The sequence below is a fragment of the Trichoderma asperellum genome, chromosome 2, assembly GCF_020647865.1.
Source record: "Trichoderma asperellum chromosome 2, complete sequence".
Lineage (NCBI taxonomy): Eukaryota > Fungi > Ascomycota > Sordariomycetes > Hypocreales > Hypocreaceae > Trichoderma > Trichoderma asperellum.
The window spans coordinates 2,096,572-2,114,111 of NC_089416.1; the positions used below are offsets into that span (position 1 = coordinate 2,096,572).

General features: G+C 50.3%; 4 protein-coding genes across 4 annotated transcripts; 1 reads left to right on the forward strand and 3 right to left on the reverse strand.

Moving 5' to 3' along the window:
• Positions 1 to 235: 235 nt before the first annotated feature.
• Positions 236 to 1,171, forward strand: TrAFT101_003005 (uncharacterized protein; the record flags this gene model as incomplete). The annotated part of the gene is made up of 1 exon (XM_024905006.2): positions 236 to 1,171. One exon carries the CDS (start codon positions 236 to 238, stop codon positions 1,169 to 1,171), a length of 936 nt encoding a protein of 311 aa, XP_024764131.2.
• A 2,130-nt stretch (positions 1,172 to 3,301) lies between these two features.
• TrAFT101_003006 (uncharacterized protein) lies at positions 3,302 to 5,146 on the reverse strand. Its single transcript, XM_024907649.2, has one exon. It carries the CDS (start codon positions 4,672 to 4,674, stop codon positions 3,589 to 3,591), a length of 1,086 nt encoding a protein of 361 aa, XP_024764132.1. The 5' UTR covers positions 4,675 to 5,146; the 3' UTR covers positions 3,302 to 3,588.
• Positions 5,147 to 6,180: 1,034 nt separating this feature from the next.
• On the reverse strand, positions 6,181 to 8,785 carry TrAFT101_003007 (uncharacterized protein). The gene is made up of 4 exons (XM_024901758.2): positions 8,327 to 8,785; positions 7,695 to 8,224; positions 7,534 to 7,626; positions 6,181 to 7,464 (listed from the first exon to the last, which is right to left on the reverse strand). Exons 1-4 carry the CDS (start codon positions 8,436 to 8,438, stop codon positions 6,526 to 6,528), a joined length of 1,674 nt encoding a protein of 557 aa, XP_024764133.1. The 5' UTR covers positions 8,439 to 8,785; the 3' UTR covers positions 6,181 to 6,525.
• A 233-nt stretch (positions 8,786 to 9,018) lies between these two features.
• TrAFT101_003008 (uncharacterized protein) lies at positions 9,019 to 14,202 on the reverse strand. The gene is made up of 3 exons (XM_024903488.2): positions 13,330 to 14,202; positions 12,410 to 12,898; positions 9,019 to 12,350 (listed from the first exon to the last, which is right to left on the reverse strand). The coding sequence occupies exons 2-3, from the start codon at positions 12,711 to 12,713 to the stop codon at positions 9,640 to 9,642; spliced, it is 3,015 nt and encodes a 1,004-aa protein (XP_024764134.2). The 5' UTR covers positions 12,714 to 12,898; positions 13,330 to 14,202; the 3' UTR covers positions 9,019 to 9,639.
• Positions 14,203 to 17,540: the final 3,338 nt, after the last annotated feature.

Consider the following 17,540-nt stretch of genomic DNA (forward strand, 5'->3'; position numbering starts at 1 on the left):
TGGGAGCCCCCAGGACTTGGATTTCCAAATATTTAAGCAGCCGTCAACCCCCCGCAAACCCATTGTTGTTCTCCATTATCAACATCCACCACTCCACAGACTTACACGATATCTCAAAATCATTTATCCACAATCTACCGCTTCAGGAAGCGGCGCTCACTTCATCTGCTTGACTTCCTATACCCATAAGACACACAACAGTATTTCCTTACAGCTTCTCAAGCCCTCAACCACAATGGCCCCTATTGCAATCACACCCGAGACCTCTCCTGAGCGCCGCTCCAGCCTCAAGAAGACTCTTTACAAAACTCGATCCCACAGCAGCTCTATTTCTTCGGTTGCTTCTATTATTCTCAACGATGGTAATGCCATCCCCCAAGTTGCTCTTGGTGTATACAAAGCCCCCAACGGTCAGGAGACTGAGGATGCTATCACGGCTGCCCTCGATGCTGGATACCGCCATATTGACTCTGCTGCTCGATATGCCAACGAGGAAGCTTGCGGTCGTGCAATCCGTCGTTGGATGGAGAAGACTGGCACACCCCGTGAAGAAATCTTTATCTGCTCTAAGCTATGGGACTCTGATCACGGCTATGAAGCCACATTCAACGCACTTTGCGCTTCCCTCGATAAGATGGGCCTTGACTACTTGGACCTGTATCTGATCCACTCTCCCGCTGAAGATGAGCAGAAGCGTCTGGAAAGCTGGCGTGCTCTGGAGACAGCTCAGCGACTTGGCAAGGTCAAGTCCATTGGTGTCTCCAACTTCGGCGCTGCTCATATTGAGAACCTCATCGAGAACGCACGTGTGGTACCTGCCGTCAACCAGGTGGAAGTTCATCCTTTCTGCCAGCGCGAGGCTCTGGTTGATCTCTGCGATAAGTATGGTATCAAGATCGAAGCTTACTCCCCACTTGCTCGGGGCAACAAGCTCGAAGATCCTACTATCAACGCCATTGCCAAGAAGTATGGCAAAACTCCCGCTCAGATTCTCCTCAACTGGAATGCTGCTCGAGGAAATGTTGTCTTGCCCAAGAGCTTGACCCCATCTCGAATCGAGAGCAACCTCCAGAGCTTTGACTTTGACTTGTCTGAGGAAGACATTGAGACTATCAATGCACTTGGCACTGAGAACTACATCACTGGCTCCATGCACAAGTCCAGCGACTGAATGAATTAATGACTTTGCTACATGAGATATGAAATCCTCCCCTTTTACGCTTGGGGGTTATCCCTCCCCCTTTTTGCATCCTCTTTTCTAGACTGGATCTGGAATTGAATCTACGACACAATACCTCGTCTCCAAAAGTGCTATTTTGACGAACTGCGAGACACGCATCGTCATGACTAAGAAGCATGAATAGATGGATAGACTTTTATAGAGGAATAGGCTCTAGCGGCACGGCTGCTCAGAAGGGAAATTCGCCAGTTGTTTTTTACTTTTTATAGTGACTCCTATTTAGCGCTGTCTGACCAAGACAAATACAGATTGTTTATTATTCCGAAGTACGGCGATCATGTCCTTGACCGGTGATTTCTACAATTGTATTAAACGTGATGAAATGAATAATCCAGAGTATTGCAACATGAAACTGACATAATGCAGTAGACTTTTTCTTTTTTCTTTTTCTTTTTCTTTTTCACATGTCGTTTCTCACTGCATGTATGACGTTTTCATGCATGTAGCGTGCCACAGTCAGGGGAAGAGTGGGGTGTCTGTGCAGGGACAGGAAACTGACTTGAGATCGATCGAAGGACCCCATCTTGTTTGGCTACTCTTTTAGCTGATTCAGATGTTTGTTGCACAATTCAACAATACAAATCCACAATTATTGAGACATTTTCTTGTGCGAGATCTCAGAATTTTTAGATTGAGCAGGTATAAGAGAAAGGCACTGCATAAAATTATTTGATTCTAGCAATGCTTTCGTAGAATCCACGAGTAAGTGTACAAAGCGATGGCAGCTCTATATCACTCAAAAAACAAACATTATCATTTAATTTGAATATATTTTTGACTAAGATTTATATGTTGCCAATATAAGAATGTCGTGATTAGTGCGATCGGCATTGAGGGGGGGAAGATGGGGACGGCACGTGCTGTACCACAAAAGTAGACCCTTCTCTCCACGTTTCGTCCCAAAATAAATTTCATCACGATAGTTGGGTAGAATGGACAAGGGAAGGGTGGTTCCATTGCGGAGAGGCCCATAAAACGGAATTTTTTATGCGAGAAATAGGGCGTTGGTGCGGCTTTCTGCTATGTATGTGGTGTTATCTTTGCTGTCCACCTTGTTTGAAAAAGTTGGGTAGGTAACTACGTGAGGTAAGAATATTGCTTCTGCTATTTCATATTTCTGCTATTTGTTTTATATAGAATTTAGAATTTAGACAAGACTTGAACAGGTATATGTTAAGCACAAGTGTGTCAAATAAGGCGGGGGATACAAATGAACAAATCTCCTCGAATCTGAAGATGAAAAGCAAAGATACTATCTGGTTATGGCAATCCTTACCAAGCTAGCTTATGATTTCAAGATCCATCATTCATATGCTTCAGCTGAAGAGAGAGCACTTGGAAGATTTATCTACCTCGGATACTTTAACCCTCGGATACTTTAATCCGGACGCAGAGGATAGCACTACAAGCGGGATAATGCCGTTTTTACCAAGCAGTGTATTACATCATAAGTAGCTTCATTTTGACCAAGTTAACTCTGCCAAGGGAAATAGCTAAACAACTTCATTCAGACATTGATGCATTAGATCTTGAGCATGAACAAATGAAATTTTTCCTCGAACAAAAAAAAAAAAAAATGAAAAAGAGCAAGCGTAGCATGCGCTATTGTCATAAGGCCCTAATTTTTGACAGCAGGCTCCTATCTAGCAAATGTCATTCATGCTCCGTAAGTACGGGACAGTTACAGAAATTCTTCCCTGCAGGCATCGTTATATGGGTTTATGCGAAGATAAAAGCATTGAGTTTCCAATGGCTTCAGTGCATCGGCCCTGAGGCTGGAGTTCAAGCCCCCGATCCATTCTTTGCTAGACAGCCTAGCCTATACATAAAATTTTTTTTTGTCGAAGCCCAGTGCGGGCGTCCCTGCGGACTTTATAGTTATAAAGCCGTAGACTTCGACATTGTACAGTCTTGATTCTGGCTGACAGTCCGTCCATTGATGAAGTTGACAATGACGAGCGAATCAAGTACCATGACAATCAACTTGGCATGCCCACGCTTAGAATTTGAAACTCGGGCACAAACACAGTTCTAAAAGGCAAACGAAGAGAAAAATAGCTAGACGGAATGTAGTCTATTAATGCTTGATCTTAAGGTTTTCTATATCTTCATGTTTTAGAGCCCAATTCCAAGAGTTTCCTCAAAAAAACGCCATAATAGACCTAATACCTCAACAGTTGCCGCTCAAATCACAAATCCACATGCCAAACAATGCGACACCAACCAGTCATTCCCATTAATAATAAGAAAAAGGGGGAAAAAAAAAAAAGGGAAAGATTGCGCTAGTTGTTCTTAACAAACGTGGAAAAAAAAAGAAAAGAAAAGAGGAGTCAAAAGGGGGGAGCCCTCTAGAGTGTCTTCTGCGTCTCTGGAGTCCAGCCAAGCACAATCTGGTTGAACCTCTCCAGCTGAGCAGGATCAGTAGCCCAAGTCGTCAACAGTCTCACGACAGAGAACTCGCCATACTTTTCCCACTCGTAAAACGAAAACTCCTGCTGCAGCGCCTTGACGAGGCCCTGGGGCAGCAGCGCAAACACCTGGTTGGTCTCGGTCTTTGCGCTGAGCTGGTAGCCGGCGCCGACAATGGACCGCGAGAGCTTCTCGGCGGCCAGGTTGGCGCGGCGGGCGAGGTTGAAGTACAGGCTGTCGTCGTCGCGGAACAGCTCGGCAAACTGGACGCCCATGATGCGGCCCTTTGCGAGCAGCGAGCCGTGCTGCTTGACGAAGAACTCAAAGTCCTCGGCCAGCTTGGGGTCCTTGACGACGACGGCCTCGCCGAGCAGCGCGCCGTTCTTGGTGCCGCCGATCCAGAAGATGTCGGTGAGGTCGAGCATGTCGTGCAGCGCCATGTCGTTCATGCTGGAGGTGAGGGCGGCGCCGATGCGGGCGCCGTCGGCGAAGAGCAGCAGGCCGTTTGCCTCACAGAGGCGTTTCAGGGCCGTCAGCTCGGCCTTTGTGTAGACGGTGCCGACCTCGGTGGCGTTGGAGATGTAGACGAGGCGCGGGCGCGCCATGTGCGGGAAGTGCCAGTTGTCGTCGAGGGCCTTGGTCAGCGACTCGGGCGTCAGCTTGCCGTCCCGGGGCGCCACGTTGATGATCTTGTGGCCGCTGGCCTCGACGGCGCCCGTCTCGCGCGTGACGATGTGGCCGGAGCTGCAGGCAATGACGGCCTCATGGGGCCGCAGGCAGGCCGCGATGGAGATTGCGTTGGCCGAGGTGCCGCTGGGCACGAAGAAGATGCCCACGTCGTCGCGGCCGAGGTGGCGGCGGATCAGCTCGCGGGCTGTCTCGCTGTACGTGTCGTGGCCATAGCCGACCTCCTGCGTGTTGTTGCTGAGCAGCAGGGCGTTGAGGACGTCGGGATGGGCGCCCTCGCTGTAGTCGTCGGTGAAGCTGTACTTGGTCTTGATGGCTGAGGGGCCGGAGGCAGGCATGCTGGGTGGATGGCTTGACGGGGTTGATACCACGATGGCTGACGATGGGAACAGGCGGGAGGAGAGTGTCCAAGTGGTGAGTGGATGGATGAGTGAGTAGCGGCACTCTTGCAATGGCTTCCTTCTCTATATCTAGGGCAATTGGCAGCTGGAGGCGGAAAGACAGGTCAGGCCAACGAGTAAGGGGTCCGTCGTCGTCGTCTAGCACCAGATAAAGATGGCAACGAACGCTACTGTGCAATATGTAATAATCAGCAAGCCATACCAACGCAAGGCATCCACGGAGCTCCCTCGCTTACACAGCACCGGCTAATGCTCAACGAGCCCCCTTCAGAGTTGCCCGACCTGTCTCTGCTGCTCGCCAGGAACAAATTTTTTTTATTCCATTACGAAACCTTTCCACCCCCTAGCCGTGCCATCTCCAAAAAAAAAGTTCCATTGTGGTTTGCAATTAGCAAATGGGATTGGGTCTAGACGCTGATGCCAGCGCCGTCGGAGCCGGCACCTGGAACTAGTGGCTTCACCCGGCAGATGCCGACACAGGCCGGCCGCGATTATCGGACGCGGCATTCCGGGATGTCCTGCTGCTTTGGGACATTGTTGAGAACGATTACGATAACGATGCAACACCACCATTGTCTTGTCCGATTGAGGGAAGCCCGGCGAGATAACAAAGGCGTCTCTCTTGCTGCTTCCCCTCATATGACCTCATATACAGACCACTGCTATGTATGTTACTCGGCTTTACAAGTGGAGAGAAGGGGACCAAAAAAAAAAGATAAGATGGAGATGGCAATGGACCTTTGTTTTTAGCGGCGGCCAGTCTTGTCGCTGCAACGGCCCCACGTTGAGGCAAGACTTACCAAGTAAGCTCCGAGTGCCACGCATAAGCCCGGGAACGGAACCAGTAAGCCCATATCCTTTGCCCCATCAATCAGTTAAAAAAACACGGACAAGACTCGGTAAGTTTAAGAGGTGCCTGCTTGGGATGCAGCTAGACCCGAAGGATACAAAGGCATATACGAGGATTGTTGAGTTTTGTCTCACACCATCATTGTTTCAAAAAAAAGGTTTATCAACCAAAGAGACCTGGGAGCAACTCTTTGGTGCTCTCTTCTTGAATAAGCCTGGAACACCATCCCAAAAGCCACACGAGCATAAATAGGAACTATGAAGCGAAACTCAATTGACCCCTCTCTCCAATCCCAATTGACACGGAATGACACAGCAGGTATGTATGGGCTTTATAGATGACATGCGTGGCATTCCGCAAACGAGATAAGCAACCTTGAAGGCAGCCAATGCAGGTTCTCCGCCTTTTGTCCCTCCTTCTCTGTTGGTCACGAGATGCATATGCAAGGATGTTAAGCTAAATGGCTTAAGCTCCGACATCTTCTCTGCATGAGCACGCAGAGTTTGTGATGCTACTGTAGCTCGGGATGCAACACAGCGGTCTACAAAATTGTTGAGGCATCATATGATGACAGGACTGTGCTACTACTACCCCGTACTGCTAGCACTGCTTCTTCACTTTAGAAGGCAAGAATAGATGGTGGGAAATGCCATGACTTTTGGATAAAGAAACGTACAGTTGATTCACTATTTCTGGGCCCTTCCCAAGTTTCATATATCAAAATATCAGAGTATCAAAGAAAGTGTCGCTTGCCTAAAAAAAAAAAAAAAAAAAAAAAACCCCTCCCTCCAGAAAATCCTGTGTCATGTAAATCGTCAACTCACTGTTGCTACTCGCCAAATCACCGCCACCATCCTATCCCACAGCCGGGGCCATCATCCGCAGCACCATCGTCTTCTCCATCTCTTCCTTTCTCCCGCCTTCGGCTTCATCCGAGTTTACAGCTCGCCGGGCTCTTCAACAACCAACTCCACCTTGACCTTCTTCAGCCCCAGATCCTCCTCACTCACAGCAGCAGGAACCTCCTCCCGAGAAATGCCGGCCGCGTCATCCACAATTAGCCTTGCCACATTCATGCCCATCAAAGCACTCGTCTCCATCGTCGAGATGAAGCTTTCAATGCCAGAGGTGTAGTACAATCCACTTCCCAGAATAGGGTCCTGGAACGTCACGCGCGGAAGCTCAATCGGGTACGAGTAAAACCAATGAGGGTAGTACCACGAAATCGGATCCACACCGCCGTTCTCGCCCCCATTTTCCCCAGATGTAAAAGCCTCTGGCACTTTGACGCCAAAAAGCTCGGACAGGAACTGTGGGGTCACGGGCTTTGGCGAAAAGATCTTGTACACAAACTCCGTCTTGTTCGTCTTTGGGTTGAGCGTCGTCCTGAGCGTGCTGACAGAGTAGAAGCCCGTCTTGCCAACCCCTTCGGCCCCCTCCTTCGGCTCCTCGCCCTCAGCGAGAGTCGTATATACGTTGCTGGGGGCTGTGCTTCCTGGAGGCAGCTTGAAGAACTCGGGATCTAGTTTGTGGGGAGAAGCGAAGAGCGTAACGTGGAGCTTTGTATAAGGAATCTCTTCAATGTGATGTTGGATGACTCCCTCCCCGGCTTCGATGTTGCTGAATTGCCAAGGAGAGGCGATAATTACATCATCGAATACCGTGCCAACCACTTCTGACTCAGTAGATGATGAAACGGTCGAAGCAGTTGAAATCTCATACTTGGGTGCTGAAGATAAAGTCTTCTCCTTTGCAAAGGCAATAGCAGAGACAGTGATGTTATGATACAGCGTAGCGCCACTGTTTTTGACCATTTGCTCGAAAATACGCCAATTGCCCCCATTGACGGACATGGCGCCATCCGTAGCAAACGAGACCTATACATTCAATATCAGAATCTCAAGAAGGTTGAGTATATGGGAACAAACACCCAGATAAAGGCTTACCATGGTCTCCAATCCATGGAGGTACGCCAGATTCGACGCATAGTTGACCCTCGTAGCAGCCTGAATAATGTGTCTCGAAAACTTTTCATCAATCTGAAAGCAGAGTCAGTCGGCCACCATCATCAAGTTAATCATCCGCGGTGAATCTCTCTCTTTCTCACCTTGTTCTGCGCAAGAAACTGCTCCCCCGTGATCCCCGTGATCTCCACCAGCCCCAGCTCATACGTCCTCGCCGTCAGCGACCGAAACGGGAAATACGGCTGCTCGTACAGCTTCAAGAACTTGCCCACAACCTCCTTGACCAGATTGACAGCCCGGTAGGGACTCATGCCGTACCGCCACCACAGCTTGCCCGCGTCCCACCACCAGGAGGTGCCCTCCGTCGTCTCGTAGACGAAGCTCTCGCCGTCCCAGATGGCCGTGATGTCATCCTGACTGTTGGCAACGCGGTAGTTGGAGCCAATGGTCAGGTTGAAGTTCTTGGTGCCGTTGTAGAGGATGTGGTTGACGCCGACGAAGATGGATGCGCCCAGCTCAATGGGCTGCGACGGGTCGCCATACGCGTCGACGGTCAGCGTGCGGCCGCCAATGCGGTCTGTCTTTTCAAAGATTGTGATGTTGACCTTGACGTTTGCTTCCTCTGCATATTGTCGGAGATGGTACGCAGCTGAGGCCCCGGCAGCTCCAGCTCCTGAGACATTGTGTGGTTAGTTTATAGCTGCCATGTCTGCTGTCTCATATTCATCCCCACCCATATCCCCGAGAAATCAACGTTCACCAGACCGCAACTCACCGATAATAGCAACATTTTTGACTTCAGCCGGCTTCACGTCTTCTTTCGACACGGAAGCATCCGCGGCAACGGCTAATCCCGCCACCAAGGCCGAGCCCAATTGCAGCCGCATCTTCACCCACAACCCAAGTTCAATCCAAACACAGCAAGGCGATGAATACAAACAAACAGTGAGACAAGATACGTAACCGGCGCAGATGGACCGCAAAGAAACTATTCAATGCAATTCACCGAGATCAATCGCTTGATATGCACTGTCGAAGTACGCTCTCCTGCCGAGTTATAGTCTCAGCCTGATGCGGTGGTCAAAAGGAACTTCGTGCAAGCTGCAGGCAGGATGGTCTGATTGCGTACTCCTGCTTGCTCGAATCGCAGTGAGTCCAGCCACAAAGCGAAAGCCACACTCTAGCTAGAGCTTGATGATAGTGCTGAGATGAGCATATCACGTGTTTCGGACCGAGACCAGTCTATACGTTGACAAAGCCATTGAAAATCATAAACAATAAAAGACAACAAGTACTACATGCCAAGGTATGCATACTAAATCCCGATAATTCGGTTCCCAATGCTGACACTGTGGGACCAACTGATGCTTAGCCACCTGCTATAATTGGGGCGGTGCTAGAAACTCATGGCTTGATGGTGCCACCGCCAACGCTCTAAAATCTACATCTACTTAAAAACAACAGAGTACGGTGCGTTGCTTTGTTAATATTGTTACCAATGAATTGCTTGTTTCGCATAGTGTCTTTATTTTAACCAAAACGAAGAAAGAAAATAGTGTACGTTGGAGATATCTCCAGTGGAATTGGCCCTTCAGACACTGAATAATATCATGAACATACATGCTATTCTGATTCTAAATACACGGGCTTTTAAGCCATCTGTACAATCTCTCTGTACAGCATATACACTAAGGTAGATAAATTAAATCAAACAATCGCACGCTTGGGGGAATCGTGCTTTTGGGGGGGGGGAATATCTCCGATTTTCAACGCCGGCCGCCCTAGGTATTAAAAAACGCCAAAAAAAAAAAAAAAATTAAAAAAAAAAATTCAGTAACCGCAAAAATCAAGTTGTACCTGACAGATATCCCGTCAACAAGACAAAACGAACACCATAAGCTCGCTTTTCTTCTTTGGTTTCCAACAAGCTGCTGTTATCGCTCCAATAAGTGCTGCTGCTGCTGATAGTATGTGACATGAAGATTCGCGGGGTTGCTGTGTCAACGCAGCTCGCTGAAATTCACAGAGAGTTCATGTTCTTCCAACAACTCTCGTATTGCTAAGAGGTGATTTATAAACATAATATTCTCATAACAATGAGCCACTCCCCTCGGAGCTGCTGTTGTTCCCGCTCTCGACGCCGCCTCCTGCAGTCGCCGCGGAGCTGCCTCCAGTGCGGAGCAACACCTCTGCACTAGCGCTATTGCTTCTTCCACGAATAGTCCCTGGGACTGCCTCCGTGCTGGCCCGTGATCTGCGTGGACCCGGTAGTGAAACCCCGTCCATGACACTGGCTGGTTCCTCAGTTACCGCCATGTCAACATCGTCGTCGGGCTCTTCACCGTCCTCGTCGCCGCTGCTCAGGTCCACCCCGTCGGGATAGTCATCAGACTGATGAGGGTTTGCCCGTCGACTCATAAACTCTTCGGAAGAATTAAGCTCGTCGTCTCCATCGGATCCATATTCATCCTCCGACCACGAGTCTACGCTAAAAGGCGGGAAAAATATGGCAGGCGGAGGGAGCGGTACTGGTTCCAGGCGTCTAATGCGGCCGGACAAGTATTCGATTCCAATCCTAGATACTTCGCCTTGTGATGGCAATCGACTAGTAAACGGGCGAGGCGACGACGTTGACATTGAAGCCAGCCGATTAATAATGTTGTCGGTTACTTCTTCGGAAAGTTTGCGCCGCTTCACGCCGTGTTGGCCGCCGTGAGCATCAAGCTTTGAGCGCCTCGTCGTTACCACCACCATGAAGTGATCTTCTGGCCGCACACCACCAAGACCGCAGGGCTCAAGCGGATGAATCTCGAGAGTCTGCTGCTCATCGCTCCAGGGAAATTCCAGATTGAGCTCGCTAGATTCATCACCCGAGTCAATCGAAAGCTCAGGTACGCTAGCCCCATCATCCGTGCTCATCTCGGAAATGGCACCCAGGCCGAGGTCGGCGTCACTCAGGGGTCGTCTATTCGTAGAAGAGCCTGATCCTGATCGGAAGGGCAATGGACGAACAAACTGTACTTTTTGAGAGTCCGTCTGTTCTCTTTCACTGGATAATAAATAGGTCGTAGGCGATATATCTCCCGGGTCGCCTGATAGGTCGGTACAGAACGGAGCACCACTATAATAGATAATAGCGCCGTCCCGGAGACGTTTACGACGATTAGAGGCGCCAGAGCCGCTCCGACCCCACCGCGAGTCTGTATTGCTTTCGATGGGACCGAAGGACGACAATGTACCGTCCTCTATCGATGATTGCCCATTGGGCGATTGCTGATTAACGAATAGGGGCTTGTAGTGAAAACTTTCAGAGGGCGCAGTCATCAGTGGCCCAAATTTAGATGGCTGATTGCCCGAGCTCCCAGAGTCTCCCGTTGAGCGTCCTGTTTTCTGCCTCTTACGATGCCCTGCTTTTGTGTTCGCAGTGTCGTCTGTTTCGGGGCTTCGCTGGGAATTGTCACCCGAGCTCTCGCTACTGAATTTGGTGCCGTCTGTACCACCGCGCCATCTTATCTTTCGGCCATCTGGCGACAGCTGAAATTTGGAACTGAGGTCAACGACGGCATTACGAACAAAATCTGGGGTGACATTCATTATGTGCAGCTGCGCCATGTTGCAGAGCAGGTTCAAATAAACCCAACCATCCGCATCGGGGTGAACGTCGTTGTCTGAACGCTCTGGTGGATCGGGTATCAGCTCTGGAGGGACTAGACCTAAATGTCTGATGTACTCCATGTTTTCGGATGGGATTTGAATGCGATCAGGATCGAGGTCTTTGGGCCTCGTGGGTCGCTGTTCAGGAGGTGGTGGCATGGGCGGAGATGGGTTTGATCCCGAGCCACTACCATTGCCATTGCCGTTACCCCCTGATTCCATCTGATCTTCGTTGGAGTTGGATGCGGAGCCTATGTCTTGCGATCTGCTTTTCTTTCCTGCGTGATGATGTTCATGGGGAAGAATTCGAGCTTCACGGAGAAGCTCGGATCCAGAATTTGGACTTGGTTTAAGTTTCGGCTGTTGGATAGAAGAGAGACGCAGGGGAGAATGTACTCCTGACGTCCCCTGTGGGGCCTGCGAATTAGATGCAGCTGCGGTTTGATTGGGCTGGTTCCGGCGGGCATGTCGGCCTGCAAATTTGCCTGTGAATATCTGCTCAAGACGTCGGACCACAAGCTTCCTCTTTTCCTTTTCTGTCATGGAAAGAGAACGGGGATATAGCCCTTCGGGAATGTCGCGCAAGTAATTCTCTACTTTCTGCTCATTGGACTTGAATCGTGAGCCTCCTTGTGGCCTATTCAAGGATGTTCCAGATGAACCGGCACCAGTCGACATAGACGCATAAGCCGAGTCAACTGGCCGTGTGTGAGATCCAGACGAAGACGAGGCATGTTTCGATAATGACATGGAGCCTGACCCGGAATACATTCCATCGCGAGTACCATGCCTGGACGATTTTTTGTCGCGCTTCGATGAAGAGGTAGTATCTGGCGAATACCCCAGGCTTGCTGTAAATTCTCGGAGCGTCGCTTCTAATTCGCGCTTTTTCCTTTTTGGTAGCCCATGTATCTTAATTTCGAAGAGTTTATCTTTTCGAAGCATATCAGGGCCGTTCTGTTTGTACCGCTTCAGCTCTTCCTTCAACTTCTGGATCTCCACGGTGAGATCATCGATCACGCTTCGATAGTCATCGGCGCTGCTGCTGCGAGCGGCGTTGAGCATTGGAGGCTCGGCTGTTGGATACTGATACGGCTTGTCTTCATTGGACGAATCCGATTCTTTTTGAAAGAACGGTGGATCGACTGCGCGAGCATGAGCGACTCGAAGTACGGTGGTTTCAGGCAAACGACTTGATACTTACCATCCATGGAATTGCTGTCAAAGATCGCTGTAGGATTTTGGTTTGACTGATTGAACCATTTCTTGGCATCGCTCTGGCCGGTTTCGTTGCTATCGCCCGACGAATTTCGACGGGGGGATGACGAATGTTCGTCATTGCTTTGATTTGGTGGAACTGACCCGCGGCTGGCTTTCAAGGAGGCATCGCGAGCTAGCTGGTGATGTCGCAGGGTAATGGAATTTTGTCCGGAGGTTCGTCGGGGGAGAGGATGGCCTGTCGATGATAGAAGGGGTGGTTCTGGAGGACTACCCTCTGTCGGCTGCATTGTAGATTCAAATGCCAAGCATCAAGAAGCTGGCAATTCTTTGGTTGAATTAGAAAACCATATTTCTCTTTGATTGCCTGGTGAAGCTTCTCGCATCCAGCGGCGCAAGATGAGTCTAAGCTCAGGGTCCAAGTAATGTGACTTGTGACGTAGCCAAGCGGGCCCCCTCGCCAACAGCCTATACTCTGTAGAAGCATCGTTAACAGGGATTTCTTAGGAAACTTGGGTGTTTGTGACGAGTAATGGGGTAAATAGTAGAATGGGGGGGCGCCAGGTTTGGTCGAGCACGAAAAGTGGCGTGTCATTGGCCGTGGCGCTGTAGAGGCGATCGATCGATCGAGCTGGATAAGCAAAAAGGGCCGCAACAACTTCGGGCAACTTACCTCTGAAACCAGTAGTGCTGCAAATGCCTAGGTCCAGCAATATGCAGTTAAGAAGGCGGAATGAATGGAATGAATCACTAGAGATGGCCGGTTCGATCCAAGGCCCAGTCCAAGATTTGCGTACGTCCTGAGAGGCGTGAAATCTCGATTTCACAGCCCGTAATGAGTGCGTGCGCGTATGATGAGGCAGCAGAAAATGAAATCAAGAATGAAATCAAAAATCAAATACTAACAGCTCGATGTAAATCCACTACAAGCCGTCACCTTTTATCGCCCGCAGTCCTCTCGAGCGCCGATCCGAAAAGGTGTCCGTCTACTAACTGGTAGAATAAGGTAAATCCTCCTTATCGTTTTTTTTTCTGTTCTTTTTTTAAGAAAAAAAAAAAAAACTTTTGCTTGTCGTCGTCTGATCAAATCTGGCCCCTTTGGCGACTATTTGCGTCTTCAAGATTCGATTCAAAGTGACAACAGCCGGGAAAGCGGATTCGGAGCCAGCTTTGTCGCCGCTGTAGTGTCTCCCTGACCGGCTCCAAGCTGCGGCCTGCTGTGTCTCACTGAGCGGCCAGGAGCAATTTTGCTGTTCAATCACTTCTGCAGCTCCAGACCTCGTGGTGTCGTCGCAGTGGGCTGGAAGTGGCCTCGGGCGAAATTGGGCCAAGTAGCCTGTGTGTTGAGGGGAAGCGCTGAAGCTGACGGGAGGAAAAAAAAGGACGATGAAAGCCTGGGGGGTGAAGGAAGCTCGTCGTCAACAACAGCCCCCCAGTAGGGTCTGATGGGGCCCGGTGAGGTACAAGTATCGAGTTGAGTTGAAGTTGATCGCCGTGTGAGGCTGGCAATGCGCGCCAGTTCGTGGGAAGAATTGGGGAAAAGGAGGGGCGTGTGCGCGGCAGCTGGGCAGGGGAGGGGAAAGGTTTAAAAATGGAAATGAGGGCAAATTGACCATGTGCGCGACACGACGGTCGTTATCCAGGTGGCGTTTCGCTACAGCAGCGAAGGGAAACAATTTGCAGCTACGGTCTTCGAAGAGAGGGCAAATCACAGCTGATCATCGTCGCCCTCAGCCCCTGCGAGAAAGTTATAGCACCACGAGCGGGTGCCGTGTGGGCAAAACCCTGGCTGATGGCGCCGGCCGTGAGGCTGCGATTTGGAGACGAGAGGCAAAGCGTCGCGATCGGGCAAATCGCAGAGCAATCAACCCAAACCATAGAAAATCAGGGTCCTTCTTTTTTTCAGTGCTTCACCCCGGAGGGTGTTGTTAGCGCAAAGCTCCTACATAGTACTAGTATACTCCGTATAAGGGAGCAAAAACGCTTGTCCTCTGTACTCCGTACGAGCTGCCATTCAGCACAGGGCACGGAAATTGCGGGCAAATCAGACAGCAGCACACGAGGGTAGGACTATGCACACACAAACGCCGCAGTTGGCTTATACAGAAAGGTGCTCGTGTCGTCGCTTGTATGCGCTTAAACACTATACTGGCCCTGTTTCTCTGGCCCCCCGCTCAACGTCCACACAGGCCCCTCTCTTTGCCTCCCGTCTATCAATGCTGTGGTTCCTACAGCCACCACCGTTGCGCTCAGATTGGAAGCTGGAAGAACGGTAGGCCGTTGAGGCGATGTAGGCACGTCGGCATAGAATCAACCTTACAGTATGGCCGTGCAATCTATAATGTCGTTAACTACTGCTCCGCCTTGCCTCATTTGATGACGTTTGGCAGTCTATCAGCTTGAGATATTGCCTGCAGTTGTCTCTATCTGCCTACCCACCGGTTAGCTAGTTCGGTCACCACGGTTCCAATCCCGCAAGCTGTACTCCGTAGAGACAAGCCTGTCACTTGTCGTTGAAGCCGCCTTCAGCACTAACCATAACGCCGCTAGCTATCCGCGCTAACAGAGAAATCAGGCAACTTTGTGGTAGCGTTGCTTTAGTGCAGCGGAGTGTGAAACTTATTTGCACGGACCTGGCTCCGTGCAAGGCCCAATGATTCGCTGCGGTCCTCTTGCTCCAGGGAGCAGTGGACTGCTACTTACTGTATGCATGTATTTTGCCTCGACCAGGGGGGAGGATAAAATGAGAATATGTGCATACTTTTAACCATACGAGCCGTTCTAGAACGAGTCTATGGCCACATCTGTGTGTGTATAATTAGTTTCGTGTGTTGATTGTTCCAAGTTTCCCGCTTTTTTTTTTTTTGCGAGCCGACTATCCAGAGTCCACCTGATCTTTAGCTGGGCTACATCCTGCTAGTAGCATGCGCACTTCCTTGGCAGCCATCATTCTGCCTGTGAGTCTTGGTCAACTTGCATCATCACCTGCGGGGCCGTAGGACGCAAGGTTTGGTGGGTGTAGATCTTGTTTTTGGCTGTCATCGGCCAGTTGTGTTTGCCTGGGTCCGCCCTCGGAACTATCATGATCCGAGACATCTGGCAGTACTTCGTACTATGTACTAGCAGTGCCTCTTGACTTGTGGTGTAAGTGAAAATGCCGTTCACCAAACTATGCGGCTGTATCATTAATAGGCATTGCAGATGATGTTGCTGTACCCAATCACCATATTCGCGCTTGCATTCGTCGAGATGCGCGCCTAAAGCACAGACGCAGGCCCGCCGCCCCGCATAGGGTGCGTCGTCGTGAATCCAATGAAGCTTCTCCCATGTATCTCAGCCCAAGGCCGGTCAGGGGGCCGGACCTTCAAAGACCTGATTGTGGCGCATCGATTACGTCGCATGCCAACCTCGGAGAGTCCAGAACCGTACCGTGCAGGAGTCGATGTGCTAGGATTGGTCTGTCTTGCAGCGACGACTGCTTCTGGGGTGTGGTCAGTCTGCGCCATCGAGGTACCGCTCCCGGCGGTCTACCGGACCACTCCCTCTCGCCTCGGCTGCCGTTGGTGATGTAACGGAACTTAATTGCTGCATGCCGTGCCGATTGGCGTGAGCAGGATCTTGATGGCGAGTCATTATAGGGCTATCACCTCAGTTAGCATAGACATCTGGCGATGCCTTCACATAATGGCGAGACACGATGGCAGGAGAGTGAAACTCTGAAAGAAGTTAAGTTTCCATCAGCCTCAGCCGGTGTTTTGCCACTGACGTGATGCTGTATTGGCGAGCTTCCCCGCAAACGGCATAGATTGGCATACTGAAGGTCCTTTGGAGTTTCTCGTACGGAATACAGAACTACACGTACCAGGTGGCTCTCTGCAGGAAGGGTCTCACAATCTGAAAACTCCACCAGTTCCTGTTCACGGCCGTTATCCTTTTACTCTATGGAGACAATGACGTATGGAGATCGCCATACATTTTACCAAGTACGGTACTGTGCTGGCAAACGGTCCCAATGGCCCCGCGCTCTAACCAGCATTCGCCATTGGTAGATTCCACATGCCGAAAGGGCACACAAAAAATCCCGGAATGCCCTCAAGTACGACCTGGAGACGTATTTAGACCAAAAGCCCGGCAAAATGAGGATTCAAGCCCCGTAACGCTGCTTCTTCTTCCCGGCCCTATACATTTCGCTCCAAAAATCATCGATAGTAGCCTGCTCCACTGGCATAAACTAAATCGAAAACGAATGCAGGATTTGTGACTCCTCCTCCTCTTCTCCCGTCCCGTCTACTGTATCTCTGATGCTTACCTATTTTTGTTCCTCAGAAATTGAACGGTTTTCTTGCTTCGTCTCGCAACGCAACGACAGCCCATTTTTACACAGTACCGCAGCCTTGGCACGCCCATGTCGACGTCAAGTTAACCTTTTTTTGTTTTTGTTTTTTACCACGTCTACGCCCCTAGGGTGAACTCCCAAACCGCCTCGATCTCGACGAGCCGCATCCTTAGCTCAGATCGGACGGGCTTTTAGCACCAATCTGTGGGAGCATCGAGTGTGCTGGGCGTGCGCATATGCAAATAGAAGGCAACGGCCATGCCCTGGGGAAGGCTTCGGGGCATGCCGATTCGTCGGTCTCTCCGTTGAGGCTCCAGGACCCCTGTTTTGCTTTCTATTTGGGGATGCGATGCTGTTGATGGAGCCAGGGCCAACAATCAGTTCATGATGCCAAGCGAGAGGCAAATTAGTATCCTGCATTGTCCATTGCCACGTTGCCACTGACTCTTTGGCCGGCACGACCCTGAAGATCGATCTGCATGGCGGCCGCTAGAAGATGCTAGACGCAGGATGCCTGGTGCAGTTATTCCCAACTCTACAATATTATCCTACCAGTCTGTCCTAGTCCATGTACAGAAGAGCTCGATGTACTCTTTCTACGGCTTTCTACGGGAGGGCTAAACTGGGCACGAATTCTATCCAGACGAAGGGAAAATCACACGGCGTCTACGACGATGTACTGTACTGTACAGACTACCTTACCTACCGTCGATCCGCTGTACAAGAAGAAGTATAATTCCATCCTTGGAGATCGTATCATGCCATGCTCCGGAACAGCTGG

Bases quoted from the DNA above. Each gene is read 5' to 3' on its own strand.
- TrAFT101_003006 (XM_024907649.2), bottom strand. From the start codon at position 4,674: ATGCCTGCCTCCGGCCCCTCAGCCATCAAGACCAAGTACAGCTTCACC.
- TrAFT101_003007 (XM_024901758.2), bottom strand. From the start codon at position 8,438: ATGCGGCTGCAATTGGGCTCGGCCTTGGTGGCGGGATTAGCCGTTGCC. The intron at 8,225-8,326 runs GTGAGTTGCGGT...ACAATGTCTCAG, and splicing joins CAAAAATGTTGCTATTATCG to GAGCTGGAGCTGCCGGGGCC. The intron at 7,627-7,694 runs GTGAGAAAGAGA...CTCTGCTTTCAG, and splicing joins AGTTTCTTGCGCAGAACAAG to ATTGATGAAAAGTTTTCGAG.
- TrAFT101_003008 (XM_024903488.2), bottom strand. From the start codon at position 12,713: ATGCAGCCGACAGAGGGTAGTCCTCCAGAACCACCCCTTCTATCATCG. The intron at 12,351-12,409 runs GTAAGTATCAAG...ATGCTCGCGCAG, and splicing joins TGACAGCAATTCCATGGATG to TCGATCCACCGTTCTTTCAA.